This window comes from Myotis davidii, unplaced genomic scaffold, assembly GCF_000327345.1.
Source record: "Myotis davidii unplaced genomic scaffold, ASM32734v1 scaffold1773, whole genome shotgun sequence".
NCBI lineage: Eukaryota > Metazoa > Chordata > Mammalia > Chiroptera > Vespertilionidae > Myotis > Myotis davidii.
This window is the reverse complement of record NW_006284099.1, coordinates 44,346-61,958: the sequence shown is the minus strand read 5'-3', so window position 1 is coordinate 61,958 and position 17,613 is coordinate 44,346. Positions and strand designations below refer to the sequence as shown.

Sequence of the window (17,613 nt, the reverse complement as noted above, 5' to 3'; positions counted from 1 at the left end):
AAATGATTTTGTAGGACGTAATGTAGGTTTCTGTGAATAAATTGGCAATGTTTTAGTGGTTGGAGGTGTCCTTCTTCTATGCTTTCCTTGTCTTGCCTTAGCCTTTGTGGCTGCCCTCATACTTGTTGCCCCATAATAATGAACATTGCTTGAGGAAAAGGTTCAGGGCATTCATATGATAAGGCAAATACATTCTTAGAGAGTCTTCCTAGTCTTTGTTTCTTCAGCTCTTCCGTATGCCATCACTCTTCCTTCCCTGCCTCCAGGAAGTTGCTTGCCGGAAAGAGGAGGAGGAAAGGAAAGCTCGTGAAAAGCAGGAAGAGGAAGAGGCTAAATGTCTAGAGAAATTCCAGGATGCTGACCCACTGGAGCAAGATGAGCTCCACACTTTCACAGATACCATGTTGCCTGGCTGCTTCCACCTTCTTGATGAGCTGCCAGACACAGTGTACCGGGTGTGTGATCTCATTATGACAGCAATAAAACGTAATGGAGCAGACTATCGGGACATGATTCTGAAGCAAGTAGTCAATCAGGTAAGCTCTCAAGGGGCCAAAAGACAGGATTTTATAAGGTGGTTTTCCTGCCATCTGTCAAAACCTAATTTCTTTAAAAGATTAATATTTTTGCAATTTACCCAATGTGGATGTGGTATTCTCTCTTTTTGAATTCTCTAGATCTGGTAATTAGCTCTTTCTTGAGAGTGTTCCTACAAAAAGTAAATTAACTACTTCACAAAAATGTCTTTGAAAGGAAAATAAAAAGCTTTCTGTTTCTAGGCATTTCTTCTTAGATTCATCTTAAATGTCTAAACTGTGTCTCATTCCTGAGCCAAGTTAGGCCCCCTGAACTAACAGTGAATACATGTTTTTTTCCCCTCCCCTCCTATGCAACAACCACTTGACAAATCAGTCCCCCTCCTGATGAATAGTTGTGACCTGTTGTTTGTCTTTTTTGAGCAGTATTTTTCCTCATTATGAAATTAATATATGCTAATTGTTAGAAGTAGGATACAAAATAAATTCTCTAAATCCCCACATAAATAGATAACCAGTTAACATTTTGGTTGTATTTTCTTTACTATTTTTGTATTTAAATCATTGCAATTTTATTTTATATTTTTTAAGTTGAAAAATGAAGGAAGAAATCAAAACGTGATGTATGTAATTAAAACTTTGGTATATGGAATCATCACAAAAGTAAAAGACAAACTGAATAAACCATTTTTTCACAAGAGATGACCAGGGTTTAGTTACCTTTAATCTATATCAAGAGCATATAGAAATGATTTTAAGAAAACTAAACCCTTAATATGAAAGGACAATTATATAAATTCATTATAAGAAATTTAACATGCAGCCTGGCAGGTTTCGCTCAGTGGTTGAGCCTAAACCCTTGAACCAGGAGGTCATGGTTGGATTTCTGGTCAGGGCATATGCTCGTGTTGCAGGCTTGATCCCCAGTAGGGGGCATGCAGGAGACAGCCAATCAATGATTCTCTCTCATCATTGGTGTTTTTATCTTTCTCTGTCTTCCTTTCTTTCTCAAAACAGTGGGAACAATATCCTTACTGGGATTGGCAAAAAACAAAAACAAAAAATAAAAATACCTAGCATTTAAAAAGAAAGAAATTTAACATGCAAACTAAAGCAAGACCAAGGTGTTTTTTTTTAACATTTTGGGTTTTTGCTCTTAATTCTGGGGCAGAATATTGTGAAAGATTACTGATGGGAATATAGGTTGGCATAATCTTTGTTGGGTTGACTATATGCATCAGAAATTTTTTAAATATTCATTTCCTTTAATTTAGGATTTAGGCTTCTTGTAATTTAGCCCAAGAAAATAATCTTTAGAGACTGTCCTGTAGTAGCACACATCTTCTTTTAATACAGACATAATATCTCAATAGTATATACATAATTATTTATCCACCCTCTTTTGGCGAATGTGTTGAGAGTGGAGTATAAGTACAGGGTTGAGAATGTTTTGACAAACCTTATCAAACTCTTATTTACAGTTATCTGACGTGGCCACTCCTCTTTTCTAGGTGTGGGAAGCTGCTGATGTATTGATCAAAGCTGCTCTTCCCCTAACAACAAGCGACACAAAAACTGTGTCAGAATGGATCAGTCAGATGGCCACCTTGCCTCAGGCATCCAATTTGGCTACTAGAATTTTGCTTTTGACCCTGCTTTTTGAGGTAAGATTTAGATCTTTTAGTCCCTCTGTTTCATTCATCAGAGAATTAATTGAACATTTATTATTTGAGACATTGAAGAAGGTAGAGAGAAATGCAAGGCATGATCTCTGCCTTTCATGAGCCTGCAGTTTCTTATAGGCTCCAATGCACGTAATTAAATACAAAATACAGCAGTTGGTACATGAATGTCAGTGAGTTCAGCGAGGGTATATACAACACTTCCGGATAATGAGAGATAGGCTTCTCAGAACAAGTGTTCATTAATTGAATTGAGTCTTAGAGGATTTGGGGGGTAGTCGTTAAAAGAGGTATTTAGAATTACTATTGTAGTTCTGTTGTGGAATACTTTTGGTCTCTCTGAGGAAACCTGTAAATGGCAGCCAAAGCAGGGTAGGTGGTGAAAATTGGATAATGGGCATCAGGTAGAATCTGACTCTTCTTTTGTACCTGGTCAGTCAGCAGGTTTTTTGAGAGAAAAGAGTATTTTGGCCAAGACATGTTCTTACTCCAACCAACATAGGAATTAGTAGGAAATTGATTTTGAACAAATGACTCTTCATTTGTCATCATGTTTCATAGTAAACCCTGAACTTAATGGAGTTCAAGCAACCTAGGAGAAAAGTTCAGTGTATGTGTCAAACTATAGTCTTGGGGCTTTCCCTTGTAGTGAAAATGGCAGTTCTTATTATAGCACTAGAGGCCCAGTGCACGGGGTGCTGGGGGCGGGGGTTCCCTCAGCCTGGCCTGCACCCTCTCCAATCCAGGACCCCTCGGGGGATGTCTGACTGCCTGCAGGATCAGGTCTAAACCAGCAGTCGAACATTCCTCTTGCAATCCAGACCGCTGACTCCTAACTGCTCGCCTGTCTGCCAGCCTGATTGCCCCTATCTGCCTCTGCCTGCCGGCCTGATCGCCACTAACCGCCTCTGCCTGCTGGCCCGATCACTCCCTAACTGTTCTCCCCTGCCAGCCTAGTCACCCCTAACCACTTCTGCCTCCCGGCCTGGTAACCCCCTAACTGTTCCCCTGCTGGCCTGATCGCCACTAACCACCTCTGCTTGCCAGCCTGGTAGCTCCTAACCGCCTATGCGTGCTGGCCTGATTGCCCCCTAACTGCTCTCCCCTGCTGGCCTGGTCGCCCCCTAACTGCTCTCTTGCTGGCCTGATTGCCCCCTAACTGCTCCCCTGCTGGCCTGATCACCACTAACTGCCTCTGCCTGTCGCCTGATCGCCATTAACTGCCTCTGCCTGCGGGCCTGGTCGCCCCTAACTCCTCCCCTGCCGGCCTGATCACCCCCTGACTGCCTCTGCCTTGGCCCCCGCCACTGTTGCTTTGTCCAGAAGGACATCCGGAAGATGTCCAGTCTAATTAGCATATTACCCTTTTATTAGTATAGATTTGTAACTAGGTTGCAAAGTACAGAATGCTGGGGGTCCCTCATAACATTATAACATAAAGAGAAAATCGTAAGTAATAGTCTAATATTTTCATCTAGTCCTTTTTATGTGTGTTTAAAAAATTGAGCTCAGATTATTTTAAAAGTTGTATTTTCTCTCTGTATTATATTATGAATATTTCCCCATGTCATTTATATATTATTCCATCTCTGGACATCCCATTCTTTAAGTAATTGCCTATTATTGGACATTTAAATTACTTCCAGTGATTTCCTGTTATAAGTAATACTTTAGTGTAGCCCCTGTAGAGCAAAGCATTACCTGGGTTGCTGTGTTTAATTATTCCATCTTCCTTGAAAGATTGTAAGGGTTCTCTGTAAATTGGAAGCTTTTCAACTTCAACATAGTTAACACTATATAACCTAGATGACAATCCTTAATGGTATTAATGATATTAATAACAGTTTCCATATTAAGCACATACTAATGTGCTAAGCACTGTGTTGGGCGCTTTGAATATATAGCCTCATTTAATCATCACAATTACCTTGGAAGTTGAGATTATTTCCTTTGATCCATGAGGAAACAAAGGCCTAGAGAATTTAAGTAACTTAGGTCACACAGATGGTGCATCATGTAGAAGTGGGATTTGAATTCAGCTAATTCTAATAGTGTTCACCCCTGTGATTACTGACTAGAAGTTGGTGTATGTTTTATTTTTTTCCCTTTGATTAATCAGGAGTTGAAGCTACCTTGTGCTTGGGTGGTCGAATCTAGTGGCATCCTTAATGTCCTAATCAAACTCTTGGAAGTGGTTCAGCCCTGCCTACAGGCTGCCAAGGAGCAAAAGGAGGTCCAGACCCCAAAGTGAGTTTACCCTATATCCTGGTTTTACTTCTGTTTTTCTGGGACATGTATAGGGGTAAATCTTGGGTACCTTTTTTGTTTGAAAATTGTGATGTCCCTGATGAAGTCAAGGTAAGTTTTCTCTTGTGTCTAGGTTTCTGGTTTGCTCAGAGTAAATCATTTCTCCTTTTGTAGGTGGATCACCCCAGTGTTGCTCCTGATTGATTTCTATGAAAAGACGGCCATCTCCTCAAAAAGGAGAGCCCAAATGACTAAGGTATGTAATATATTGTATATGGTTGGCAGAATTGCTTAACATCTGTTTTTTTTTTAAATATATTTTGATTTTTTTACAGAGAGGAAGGGAGAGAGATAGAGAGTTAGAAACATCGATGAGAGAGAAACATTGATCAGCTGCCTCCTGCACACCCCCTACTGGGGATGTGCCCACAACCAAGGTACATGCCCTTGACCGGAACTGAACCCGGGACCCTTGAGTCCGCAGGCCAACGCTCTGTCCACGGAGCCAAACCGGCTTCGGCTGCTTAACATCTTGAAGCAAAGAATAGGCCAGCAGAGAATACAGGAGAGTGATAAAGAATGTAAAGCTCTCTGATCAAAGAATACATCTCTTTTAGGCGATATTGATAGCTACATTTCTCTCCTGAATGGGGTGTTAGAATTATTTTTTTATGGAGCTAAAGGGCCCAAGAACTTATTCTGGAAGTAAGTATTTAAGAAGTATGCAGGAGAGTAGCTCTTCTGTTGTATAAAGGACTGAGTGTGTGCAGTTTCTCCCAAAACAAGTGCTCCTTAACGTAGATTACATATGTCACATCATCTCAGTACCTTCTCATAGACAGAAATTTTGTTCCACTAAATCTAAAATCACTTCCCCTTTTATGGAAAACAGTTGGAAACAAAAGGAAAGCAGAGGATCGCAGGACAAGAATAGAGGGTTTAGTGCCTATGGAGAGACCCAGAAATATGAGGATTAATGTATAAAAAAATTCTCTTAGTTCTCAAAATGTACTAAGTGTTCAGTATATTTATTTTTCCTGGATTAGCTTTAGCAATGAACACTGGTAAAGTTAATATTTTTTCTAACAACCAACCTTGTAGAAAATACGAAGAAACTTTGTGCTCTTGTATTTAGTACTTACAGTCCAACAACAACAACTGGCGCTGGTTTGATGACCGCTCTGGACGTTGGTGTAGTTACAGTGCAAGCAACAACAGCACTATTGATTCTGCCTGGAAGTCTGGGGAGACAAGTGTTCGCTTCACTGCAGGTCGAAGAAGATACACTGTCCAATTTACTACAATGGTTCAGGTACATGCTCATTCAATGCTGTAAACTTCATTAAGAAGTAGAAAATGTGCTCGGTATGCCTTTTGGTTCCCTTCTTTCTCAGTCAGCAATCCTGACATGTTATAAGGATCAATGTTACCATACCACTACCAAATTGGGTATAGTTTTCAGAGAAGTGGATCTTCCTAAAGTCTTCAGTTAGACCATGAGTCTGTGGCAATTTGATACTGTCCCACCTGGAAATCGTGTTAGTTGTCAAGGATTAGGGAATGGTTAGGGATGGTATCTGGTCTATTGGAAAGTTTACAATTCATTATAGGGCCTTCTGTATCCCACTTTCCCTCTGGGAACCTTGATCTTTTCTCTCTGTAAATGATAGGGATGGTTTAAATTGCCAGGGTTCCTTTCTCTTATAGCATCTTTCCTGGGAGTTCTAATACCCCCCTTTCCAGAGTTCCTTTTTTGGTAGAGATATTTTTGTCTGCTTGAATTCTAGGTTAATGAAGAAACAGGGAACCGCCGCCCAGTGATGCTGACTCTCCTAAGGGTACCACGGCTGAATAAAAACTCTAAAAACGGCAGTGGGCAGGAACTAGAGAAGACACTGGAAGAAAGCAAAGAAATTGATATCAAGCGTAAAGACAGTAAAGCCAATGGTATGGACTCTTAGTTTTGAATTTTTCAAGGAATGTTTTACGTGAAACTCGTGTACCTTTATTGCTTAAGTTCTAGCCGATTTCATTGTCATTTCTTATATAACAGAGTGCTTGGTGACTTTTAAAGATTCATAGTCCTTTTTATATGCCTTTTCATCTAGTCTTAGAATTGGTGTTTGGTATATTTCTCTTCATAGGGTGCAAGTACTTGACTGGTTATTTAGGAAGGATAGGTGTGGGAGAAAATGTCAAGTTAAACTGTCTTACTTTCCCAGTTGTAGATACTCCATTGGCCCTAGAGAATACAAATAATGAAAAGGAGACAAGCCTGGAAGAAACAAAAATCGGAGAGATCCTGATCCAGGGCCTGACAGAGGATATGGTGACAGTTTTAATCCGGGCCTGCGTGAGCATGCTAGGAGTCCCTGTGGACCCAGACACTTTGCATGCCACCCTTCGCCTCTGCCTGAGGCTCACCCGAGACCACAAATATGCCATGATGTTTGCAGAGCTGAAGAGTACCCGCATGATCTTGAATTTGACCCAGAGCTCAGGCTTCAATGGGTTTACTCCCCTGGTCACCCTTCTCTTAAGACACATTATTGAGGACCCCTGCACCCTCCGTCATACTATGGAAAAGGTGAGTCTTTTGGTGTCAGATGATGGTTTAGCTTTGCATCATACTTTTGTTCTCCTTGGTCTCAGAACAGATAGACTTCTGGTTCTTCTTAGGGTCTATAGCTAGATATGTAGACTATATACGCTGCCCAGTAAAATTTCCCAGCTGTATGCTTAGGTGCTTGCTTGAATATGGTAGATGATCCCAGTGAATGACATGAAAAAAGAACTAGAAAATGCAGGTTTTTCTATTCTTAAATTTACTATAGTAATAGCTCTTACCTAGTACGTTCTCTCTGGCAATGTAGGTTTCTTGAACCAAAAACTTCAGAAGGAATTAGAATACCTTCCACCAAGTTCATGTCTTAAAGATCATCCCCTTGTAGAGTACTTCTCATGTGTTCACAGGTTATAAAAATAGTAAAGTTTTTGGAATGTTTATGGTTGTCAGACACTGTGGTAAGCTCTTTACAACTACCCATTGTGTAGACCTAAAAACAGGCTTCCATGTGTTTTGGATTTTTTTTAGGAACATATAGAACAGTGGAAGAAATGACAAAGTAATCAGAAAAAATAGAAACATAACACCAACATTAATACGTAATTGGAGGGGTGGAGGGAAAACATCTTACTAATAAGGCTTTTCCTTATTGGTACTTTTACAAAATTTTCATTCCTCCTGCTAATTTGTTTTCAACAGTCATCATGTGAATGTTACTAGATTTCACTTCTATTTTCCTCTCTTGGAACATTGTTTTCCACATGTATAAATAATGTTGCAATATATGCAATATGCATCTTTTTGCATCACTTTTATCACATTTAAGAATATTTTTCCTAGAGATTCCTAGAAATTGAATCAGACGGTATAAATTTTAAGTCATTTGCCAAAGATTCTTGTGTGTGTGTGTGTGTGTGTGTGTGTGTGTGTGTGTGTATGCATACGTCTGACATTCTTTAGATAGTTTTATTTTTCACCCAGCCTGTTTGATTTTACCTGACATGAGCAAAAACAAAAGCAGGAGAGCTGTTCAAGGCAGAATATGTACTGATCTAAGCTCAGGGGACAGCCCAACAAGGAAGAAACAACTATATATAGACAGGATTCTAATTTAAAAACAAAATAGTTACAATGTTTGAAGTTTATATAACTTTAAAAATGCTAGGGAAAAAAATATAGGTTCTTGTTGGATGAGAGAAAACTCAGAGCTTAAAGGACATTGTATTTGGGGGTGTTGGGAGCAAAAGAAGGTCAGTGACAATTTTAACATACCCACTTGGCAAAATGTAAATGCTTAATAATATCCATTGCAGGTACGGGTGTGGAGAACCAGGCATACTCTTACTTTTGGTAGGAGTGGAAATTGGTGCAGCCACATTGGAGGGCAATTTGGTACTGTCAGTTTAAGATATCCTTTGACCTAGAAATTCTATGGCTAAGAACTTATAACTAAAGTCAAGTATGCCAAGGTACATATACAAGAATTTTCACTGTAGAATTGCTTGTAATATCAAGAAACTAGAGATCTAATGTCCAGCAGAGGACTGGATAAATAAATTGTGGCACATTTTTTATAGTGAAGTTATACTTTTCTGTATTTAAAAAGTAAGAATTGTTTTATAATTGCAGCCTGACAGACAAAATATAGGGATTAATATGCCAAACTAAAGAGCATGGTCAATTTGGTAAGAAAACTATTAAGATTCCAAAAGACATTTATCTTCGTGAACATTGTTCATGAAGAAATAGATATTGGGAAACACAATATAATTTGTTTTCTTTATACTTTCCTCTGTTTTCCATGATTGACGAGTCATTTTTTTTTTAGAAGAGCAAAACCATAATAGGTATCTAAGCCCTGTGGTATCAAAGCAAACAATCCATAAATATAGTTTGATATCTCCTGTGGCTATCATTATCTGAAATGGATGATTGGCTTTGAGGCATAAAGAAAATCTTTAATTCTTATACACTGAGTGGATATCAATATTATATATTTTTAGGGTTTGAACCATTCAGTTTAAAATTAGGACAGCCTTTAGGAAGGCTACGAGCTGGCACTTAAATGTGGGAGCCGTAATTTGGATGAATGATCAGTGGTCTAGATATATTTCCCAGTTTATCTAAAAGATCATATACCATCTGGTCTAATATTTTATAATTTTGGGATATGCTGAATGCTGGGGTTTTTTTTTTTTGTAAGCCACATTTTTGAATTGGGAAGGGACTTAAAAGACCAAGTTTATCTTTCTCCCAAAAATCTAAATCTGTTATTCACTGTCTTGAGGCAGAGCTTGGTTAGTATTTTAATCCTTGGAAACTCTTCCTTGAATGCAATTGTATTTTTAGAAAGTGGTCTTTAATCAGCAGTGTTTCTCCCTCTTTTTACTAGGTTGTTCGTTCAGCAGCTACAAGTGGAGCTGGTAGCACTACCTCTGGTGTTGTATCTGGCAGCCTCGGCTCTCGGGAGATCAACTATATCCTTCGTGTCCTTGGGCCAGCTGCATGCCGCAATCCAGACATTTTCACAGAAGTGGCCAACTGCTGTATCCGCATTGCCCTTCCAGCCCCTCGGGGCTCAGGAACTGGTAAGTTTCCCATTCTCCTGGCCTTTTGAGACATTGAGGTCTATGGCCTAGTATAACCCCAGAAATTTTCTTCAAAGAAATCTGTAACTTGGAAAGGTTCCTTAGGCAAGCTTTGGGACATTGGCTGATTGATCATGTGAGTCAGTTCAGTGGTACTTCAATAGGTCCTTGTCCTGTGGTAATCTCTGGGAGAAATACCAAGGATTGCCCTTGCTTTTCAAGAACTCATCTTAGTGTGGCAGCAGGGCTTACATACAGTGAATGGCTTATAGATTGAATGATAGTTGAGGAACAAACAGATAAAGGACTCATGATACAGAATGAAGTATACAGTATCCTCAGTATATTCTTGCCATAAGTGTTTGGCCTATATTTAATTATGAGGAAACAATTAGACATAAATTGTGAGACATTCTAAAACTGGCCTAGATTCTTTTCCAAAAATATAAATATATTGAAAGTGGAAAAATTCAAGGATCTCCTAAATAAAAGACCAGAGAGATAACCCCCAACAACCTTGATGGGGTTGTGGACCAAATAAAAGAGATTTGGAGAAATTTGAATGCTGACTATCCTATCTATTAAAGAGGGGGATATGCTAATTGACCCCCATGCCTTCTCAAAGATGGCGGCACCCACAACCAATAAGGAGGGAATATGCTAATTGACTGCACCACCCTCAAAGATGGTGGTGCCCATTGCCACAAGATGGCAGGGCCAAGTCCCCTCAGCCCCGCCAGGGCAGCAGGCAGGCCCTGCTGCTCCGCATGCCTGCCTTCAGAGACCCCCAGTCCCCTCAGTCCCCCAGCCGCCCATTGCCAGCCTGATGGTGGCTGCACGGCCACCCGAGGCGCAGGTAACCAGGGCCGGCTGAGGCTTGCGCTGCCGGCAGTGGCAGCAGCAGAGGGGGGATGGGGTGTCACCTTCCCCTGATTGCCCAGTCGCCTCCTGCCCGTGATGGCTCCTGGACTGTGAGAGGAGACAGGTGAGCTGAGGGAGCCCCCCCTCCAGTGCATGAATTTTCATGCACTGGGCCTCTAGTTGTTAGATAATATAATTGTGTCTTTTAAATTTCCTGGGTGTTATGATGGTTATTTCGGAAAATATCCTTGATGTTAGGTGTATGGTTAGATATATTTAGAGGTAGACAAATGATGATTCTATATGAAAAGTATATGGATATTTATTTACTAATCTTTCAATGTTTCTGTAGGGTTGTGGATTGTTTGTTTTGTTTGTTTTTAAATAAAAAGTTGGGTGGTGGGGCTAATTATTTTGGGGTACCTTAGTGTGCCTGACCCTGTGCTGGGCATGTATGGTCTCATTTAATCCTTATGTTTCAAGAATGAGAAATTTGAGGTTTCTTGGAAGTAATTTGGCCATGATCTTATAATAGAATTGGATTTTAAAACCAAGTCTCCCCAACTCCAAAGCCTGTGCTCTTTTACCATTTGCTACAGTTGTATTAAATCCTATGGTAATTGGGGAAGGTAAAAGGCAGATACTCTGATAGGCTGCTTTAACAGTGGAAATTACCTCCTTTCCCAAGCTTATATGTTATGTAAGCCCCCTTCTACGTTTCTATCAGTAACCAAATGTAGGTACCAGTTCACTATTGACTAATTTTTCTGTCTCACTTTGGCTTAGCTTCAGATGATGAATTTGAGAATCTTAGAATTAAAGGTCCTAATGCTGTCCAACTGGTGAAAACAACCCCTTTGAAGCCCTCACCACTGCCTGTCATTCCTGATACTATCAAGGAAGTGATCTACGACATGCTGAATGCCCTGGCTGCATACCATGCTCCAGAGGAAGGTATGTAGCTAGCCCACCAGAGGAAGCTGAGCACTTTGCCTGGGTCATTTTAACCAGTTCATGCCTTAGTGAATACTCACTGTAGGCCCATCCTCTGGGAATCAAGATAAATAAGCCACACAATGCCCTTCTCTAAATAAGTTAATAGTAATGTAGTATGACAGATGCCGAAGTAGTGGTGAGTCCTAGAGCAAGCATCTGACCTGGTGGAGGTGGGGCCTGTAGGGAAGTTTCTTAAAATACATGTTTTCTTGCTGAAGCCGGTTTGGCTCAGTGGATCGAGCGTCGGCCTGTGGACTGAAGGGTCCCAGGTTCGATTCCGGTCAAGGGCATGTGCCTGGGTTGCGGGCACATCCCCATTGGGGGATGTGCAGGAGGCGGCTGATCGATGTTTCTCTCTCATCGATGTTTCTAACTCTCTATCTCTCTCCCTTCCTCTCTGTAAAAAATCAATAAAAATGTATTTTAAAAAAATACATGTTTTCTGGAAGAAGTATTAAATGATAAAAATGGTATTGCCAGAGTTCCGTGATATGAAAGAAAGTACATCCCATCCAGTGGGGAAAATGGACAGTGATTAAAAAGATAAGAGCATCTTGTTAGCAAGTTGAAAATAAAATACCAAGAAGTCATGCCTGGCCAGTGTGGCTTGGTGGATTGAGCGTCATCCCATGTGCCAAGAGGTCACTGGTTCGATTCCCAGTTAGGGCACATGCTCAGGTTTCAGACTCAATCGATTGATGTTTCTCTCTCACATCGAGGTTTCTATCTCTCCCTTTCCCTTCCTCTCTCTAAAAAAATCAATTAAAAACATCTATCTAATCCAATCTAATAAAAGAAACATGCAAATTGACACATACCTCCACTACACCCACAAAACACGCCCACAAGCCAATCAGGAGTGAATATGCAAATTAACCCAACTAAGATGGCAGCAGCCATGGAGCTGGAAGAGCAGGAGGCTTGGGTTGCCCCCGGCAATGGAGGAAGCCAAGCTTCCCGCCTGCCCTGCTCCGCTCAAGGCTGCAAAGTTTCAATTAGAGAAGATAAATAAATCCCAGATACCTGCTTCCAGCCCACAGCCGAGGCCAGCCTGAAAACGGCCCTCAGCCCCTCACCCAGGCTGACCAGGCACCCCAGCGGGACCCCCACCTTGATCTGACACCCTTCACGGGACCCCCACCTTGATCTGGGACACCCTTCAAGGCAAACCAGCCAGCCCTCTCCCGTGCACCAGGTCTCTATCCTATGTAATAACAGCAGAGCAACTAGGAATTACTGGTCACTATGACACACACTGACCACCAGGGGCAGACACTCAATGCAGGAGCTGCCCCTTGGTGGTCAGTGCACTCCCACAGGGGGAGCTCTGCTCAGCCACAAGCCAGGCTGACGGCTGCCAGTACAGTGGTGGTGGCAGGAGCCTCTCCCGCCTCCTCAGCAGATCTAAGGATGTCTGACTGCAGCTTAGGCCTGTTCCCCACTGGCAAATGGACATCCTCCGAGGGCTCCCGGGCTGCCAGAGGGATGTCTGACTGCCAGCTTAGGCCCGATCCCCCCCAGGGAGCAGGCCTAAGCCAGCAGGTGGACATCCCCCAAGGAGTCCCAGACTGCGAGAGGGCACAGGCTGGGCTGAGTGACCCCCCCCGCCCCCCCCCGCAAGTGCACAAATTTTTGTGCACTGGGCCTCTAGTCTAAAAATAAAATACCAGGTAGTCTCTTAATGTGTTCACTCTCAGGAACAAAACATCTTTATTACCCAAAGGAGCTGGGAACAATATTAGAAGATACAGCTAGGCTTCTTGACCTTTGAGACCACCTTCTCAGTCCATCTTTATTCCTCGTTAAAATGCTGCTTATAATTACTGGGAAACCTAAGATTTCATTCCAGTAAGATTTTTCTGGGTTTTATTCAGGACATACTTATTTGATAGGTCCCACAGGATTGCCAGAAAGTGATGAACGCTGCCTTTAATAAGTCAAGAAAATGTGGATCTTCGGCGCTTTTCATCCATACACAATTCTGATGTAGAGCTCCTAGCTTCTACGTGCACAGAATCTTTAACCAATCTTATACCACCCCCCCAAAAAAACTCAAGCATTTATTAAAACCACTGATTGACCTTCCCACTACACTAGACATCCTGGTAATACTAGGTATGTTAATTTAAGCTTAGTGGAGTGACAGCTGAGGAAAGTGAGCAAATTTCAGCCATGCTGTCTTGGTTACACAGCAGGTCCTCAAATAAAGTCATTTCGTTATAATGTTGATAAAATGCCTTAGGAACTTTACTAATGTTTATATCAATTAGCCTGTGTAAAATTGATTTTATTAACATTTTGTTGAAAGTCACAAAACCTATCAACAACATTAAGTGAGGACTTACTGTACGATGTCTGGCAATATGACTATGTAAACAGTTGTGGCAACTTGGAGTGGAATTGTCCAAGCTACCAAATAGGTATTACCATTGCACAATTACAGAAGAGTTTTGTTTTGTTTTATTTTGTTTTTCTAGCTGACAAATCTGATCCTAAACCTGGGGGTATGACCCAAGAGGTTGGCCAGCTCCTGCAAGATATGGGTGATGATGTATACCAGCAGTACCGGTCACTTACTCGGCAGGGCAGTGATTTTGATACACAGTCAAGTTTTTCCATTAATGTAAGTCAGTTCCAACTTCCTACTTTCCTTCTCCTTTTCCAATACTTGTTTGTTCTCAGTATTTAGGGTTATGCCAGGGAAATGTCAAAGGTACTAATTTTGATCTATCTGTAAATTATATGTTGCCTAAAAATGAAGATAAAATTAGGGTGTCTTTGGGATTTTCTTTTCATTCCTTGGGTTGGAAATGTTTTCTTAATTCATTTTTCATTCTCCTCTTTTCCTCCATTCTCCCAGTTACTATTTATAAAGATGACTTCCCACAGATTATAATGGCATGTGGGGGAACGGAGAGAGTGGGGGAGAGAATAAGTGGTTAAAAGATTAGCCAAAGAGAATATGTAGCGTTTACAGCCAGTACCCTGGGAAGAAGTCCTGCCATTTGGGGATAGTTATCTTTGAAATTAATAATGGCTCAGGAGTTTTCTTCTTCCATAGAGTCAGGTCTTTGCTACAGATGGTTCTTCCACTGAGACAAACACACCTGGGGCATCCCAAGAAGGTAATGGTTGTTTTTTTTCGCCTCTTTTGTTCTAATTTCTTGAGGGAGTCAGAGAATACATGTATAATTTTAAAGTTTACTTGTTTAAGTGAGCTTTTTCAAGGTTGAGTTTAGTGTTCTGTAAATAGAGTTTCTACATGCTAAAGTTAATGGAACTGTGACTTAAACTAACCCAGTAATGGTTGCTATGGTAATATTCTTTCATTGTACTCTTTAAATCATCCTATATATATTTTTTGATGGCTTCCATGTTGGCTTATAGAGCTTTGGTGCCAATGGCAGTGTTCTAGCTGTATGGTGGATTCTTGCCCCCAGCAGAGTCCATTGGCTACTCACCAAGAATCAGAGAAATGTCATGTGGAAGCAATTCTAATGAGGCCTTTCAAGAACTGCTTCTCCTTGGATAGGAAAGATCTTTGAGATTGAAATTAGGAGAAATTAAACTGAATATCTAATAGTGAAAATTTTTTAAAAGGCTATTAACTGGTAAAATATTGGTTAGCTCATTTTGGTGGACTTACTGCCCATCTATAGTATGGGTGATAGTAATATTATTCAGCTGAGGCATTATGTCCTTTATGTAGCAGACTATAGTAAACATCAAAATGAAACTGATTCATCCCCTGCATTTAAAGAATTTTTTCTAGCGAGGGAAACCAGCAACCATCATGATGTAATGTCATTAACTGCTGGAATAGAGGCATGCTAGTATGCGGTATGGTGGGCACGTGATGTAATAGCAACTTACATGGATGAGATAGAGGAAATCAGCATTTTAGCTGAGCTAGATAAGTAAATGTGTGCTAAGCAGACGTGGGAAGGAAGAGGTAAATGAGTGAGTACACAAGGCATATTTGGAGAGCTATTAGTACAATATTTCTGGAGCTTAAGGTTATATATAAGAGGAGGGAAGGTGGTGGACGATGTATGAACAGTTGAGCAAAGCCTCCCTGATGTACTATATCCAAAGACCATGTCTGAGACCTGGGTCGTTCGACCTTTCTGTCCTTCTAGTGCAGTGTGAGAAGGGCATTCAAGTTGTACCAGTGACCTAAAGTGGAGAAGTGGTTTTCTTTCCACTGAAGGCTTATTCTCACCAATATTTCAGTGTGGAATTGAACTGGTGTTTGGCTCTTTCTCAACAGCTTCAACTCCAGAGGAGTCTCGAGATGGGAAAAAAGATAAAGAAGGGGACCGAGCCTCTGAAGAAGCCAAACAGAAAGTTAAGGGCAGCAAACCTTTAATGCCTACCTCCACTATTCTTCGTCTTCTGGCAGAGTTGGTGAGGTCCTATGTTGGTATAGCTACCCTGATTGCCAACTACAGCTACACTGTGGGCCAGTCTGAGCTGATCAAAGAGGTAATGCTTGCAACTTCTGCTTAAGACTTTATACTGTTGTCATTGGACACCTGCTGTGTTAGATGCTTTACTAGGAACCTATGCATGTTATCCCAATGATAAGAGAGGCAGGGGCCTCTCAAGACACATTAAAGAGCGATGCCTTTTTTTCCATAATGTGGAGCCATCAGGCTCACTGCAGGGAGTGAGTTGCTGCAATTTGTTAATTTGTTTTGTGGAATATCACTTGGTCTGCACTGTAGAGATTGCAAAAGGCCAGATTGGAATCAGAGAGAGCAGTTAGGAATCTGACTCGGTATAATCTAGGTAATACGGGATCTTGGTGAAGTTGGTGGGTGTTGGGGAGGTAGTTGAAGAGATGTGTTAAAGGTAGAAATGGACAAGAATTGGATTTGGAGGGCAAAGGTGAAATCAAGGACTCAGATATTTCATGTTTTTTTATTCCTCTTATGTTAGAAGAAATGGTTTGAAGAGAAAATGTGGAATTTGCGAGGTATCCTGTGGGTCACTTAAGTAAAGGTGCCTAGGGGACAGTAGAATAAACCAAACATATAAGAATATTGGTGTTTAGCTTTCAGATGTACTCACATCTATGCAAAGATACCAGATGTAGTAATAATAGTATTAGTAATACAAGTCATATTTTATATATCCTGATAGAGAAATTATCTTCAGGTTACATTTTTCAAGTGAGAGAGCACTTTAAGAAACTATATCATGGCCCATCTGGTGTGGCTCAGTGGTTGAGCATTAACTTATGAACCCAATGGTCACTGTTTGATTCTCAGTCAGGGCACATGCCTGGGTTGTGGGCTCGATCCCCAGTAGGGGAGTGAGCAGGAGGCAGCCAATTGACGATTCTCTCTCATCATTTATGTTTCTCTCTCTCCCTCCCTCTCTCCTTCTCCCTTCCTCTCTGGAATCAATAAAAATATTTTTTTTTTTAAAGAAGAAAGAAAAGCAAATGTTTAGGGGGGAAAAAGAAAAGCTACTGTATCATGTTTTCAAATATGTAAAGGGGTGCCCAAGGAGGTTTTTTCATAAAGGGGACCTTGTTTCGGCACAGCATATGTGTGGGAGTTCAGATTGCCATTACTCGGTATTTTTCCTATTTATTGTTATTTATTTTAACCATTCTAGTGTGTTTGTGATGGTATTGCATTATCATTAAAATTTCCCTGTCTTTATTGGCCATTTGGATATGAAGTGTTTAAGTCTTCTTGTTTTCTATTTAATTTTTTATATATTTTGTATATGAGTTCTTTATGGAATATATGTGTTAAATATACATGGCATTTATTTCAAAGTTTTTACTCATTTATGCAAGTTGTAGTTATAATTTATAATAGCATTATTTGTGCAAAAAGCTGCAAATTTATTAAGTATCTGCTTAATATATTCCAAGTAACCCAGTGGTACTGGGTACTCATAGGTGCTTTACAAATCCTATCTAATACAAGAGAAATATGTAAATTGACTGTCCCTCTGCTATGCTCACCAGCCAATCAGGGGCAAGCATGCAAATTAACCTGTCAAGGATGGTGGGTTAATTTGCATACACAGGCGCCAGGTGGAGAACAGAGTGGGAGAGCTGATGGCTTGGGAGGACATGGCTCCCTCAGTTGCTCCCCGCAAGCCACCGGGCAGAGAGT

At 40.9% G+C, this 17,613-nt stretch overlaps 1 protein-coding gene across 15 annotated transcripts in view; it reads left to right on the top strand.

The window, feature by feature from the left end:
• Positions 1-17,613, top strand: part of HUWE1 (HECT, UBA and WWE domain containing 1, E3 ubiquitin protein ligase) — a 150,042-nt gene that overhangs the window by 96,332 nt on the left and 36,097 nt on the right. For all 15 annotated transcript variants that reach the window (XM_015568292.1, XM_015568280.1, XM_015568295.1 and 12 more), the window contains 12 exons: positions 267-536; positions 2,048-2,200; positions 4,338-4,465; positions 4,640-4,721; positions 5,601-5,777; positions 6,253-6,412; positions 6,688-7,052; positions 9,424-9,619; positions 11,267-11,434; positions 13,954-14,099; positions 14,538-14,601; positions 15,747-15,961. In XM_015568292.1, the coding sequence (XP_015423778.1) occupies positions 267-536; positions 2,048-2,200; positions 4,338-4,465; positions 4,640-4,721; positions 5,601-5,777; positions 6,253-6,412; positions 6,688-7,052; positions 9,424-9,619; positions 11,267-11,434; positions 13,954-14,099; positions 14,538-14,601; positions 15,747-15,961 (2,124 nt within the window). The remainder of the gene's footprint in view (positions 1-266; positions 537-2,047; positions 2,201-4,337; positions 4,466-4,639; positions 4,722-5,600; positions 5,778-6,252; positions 6,413-6,687; positions 7,053-9,423; positions 9,620-11,266; positions 11,435-13,953; positions 14,100-14,537; positions 14,602-15,746; positions 15,962-17,613) is intronic.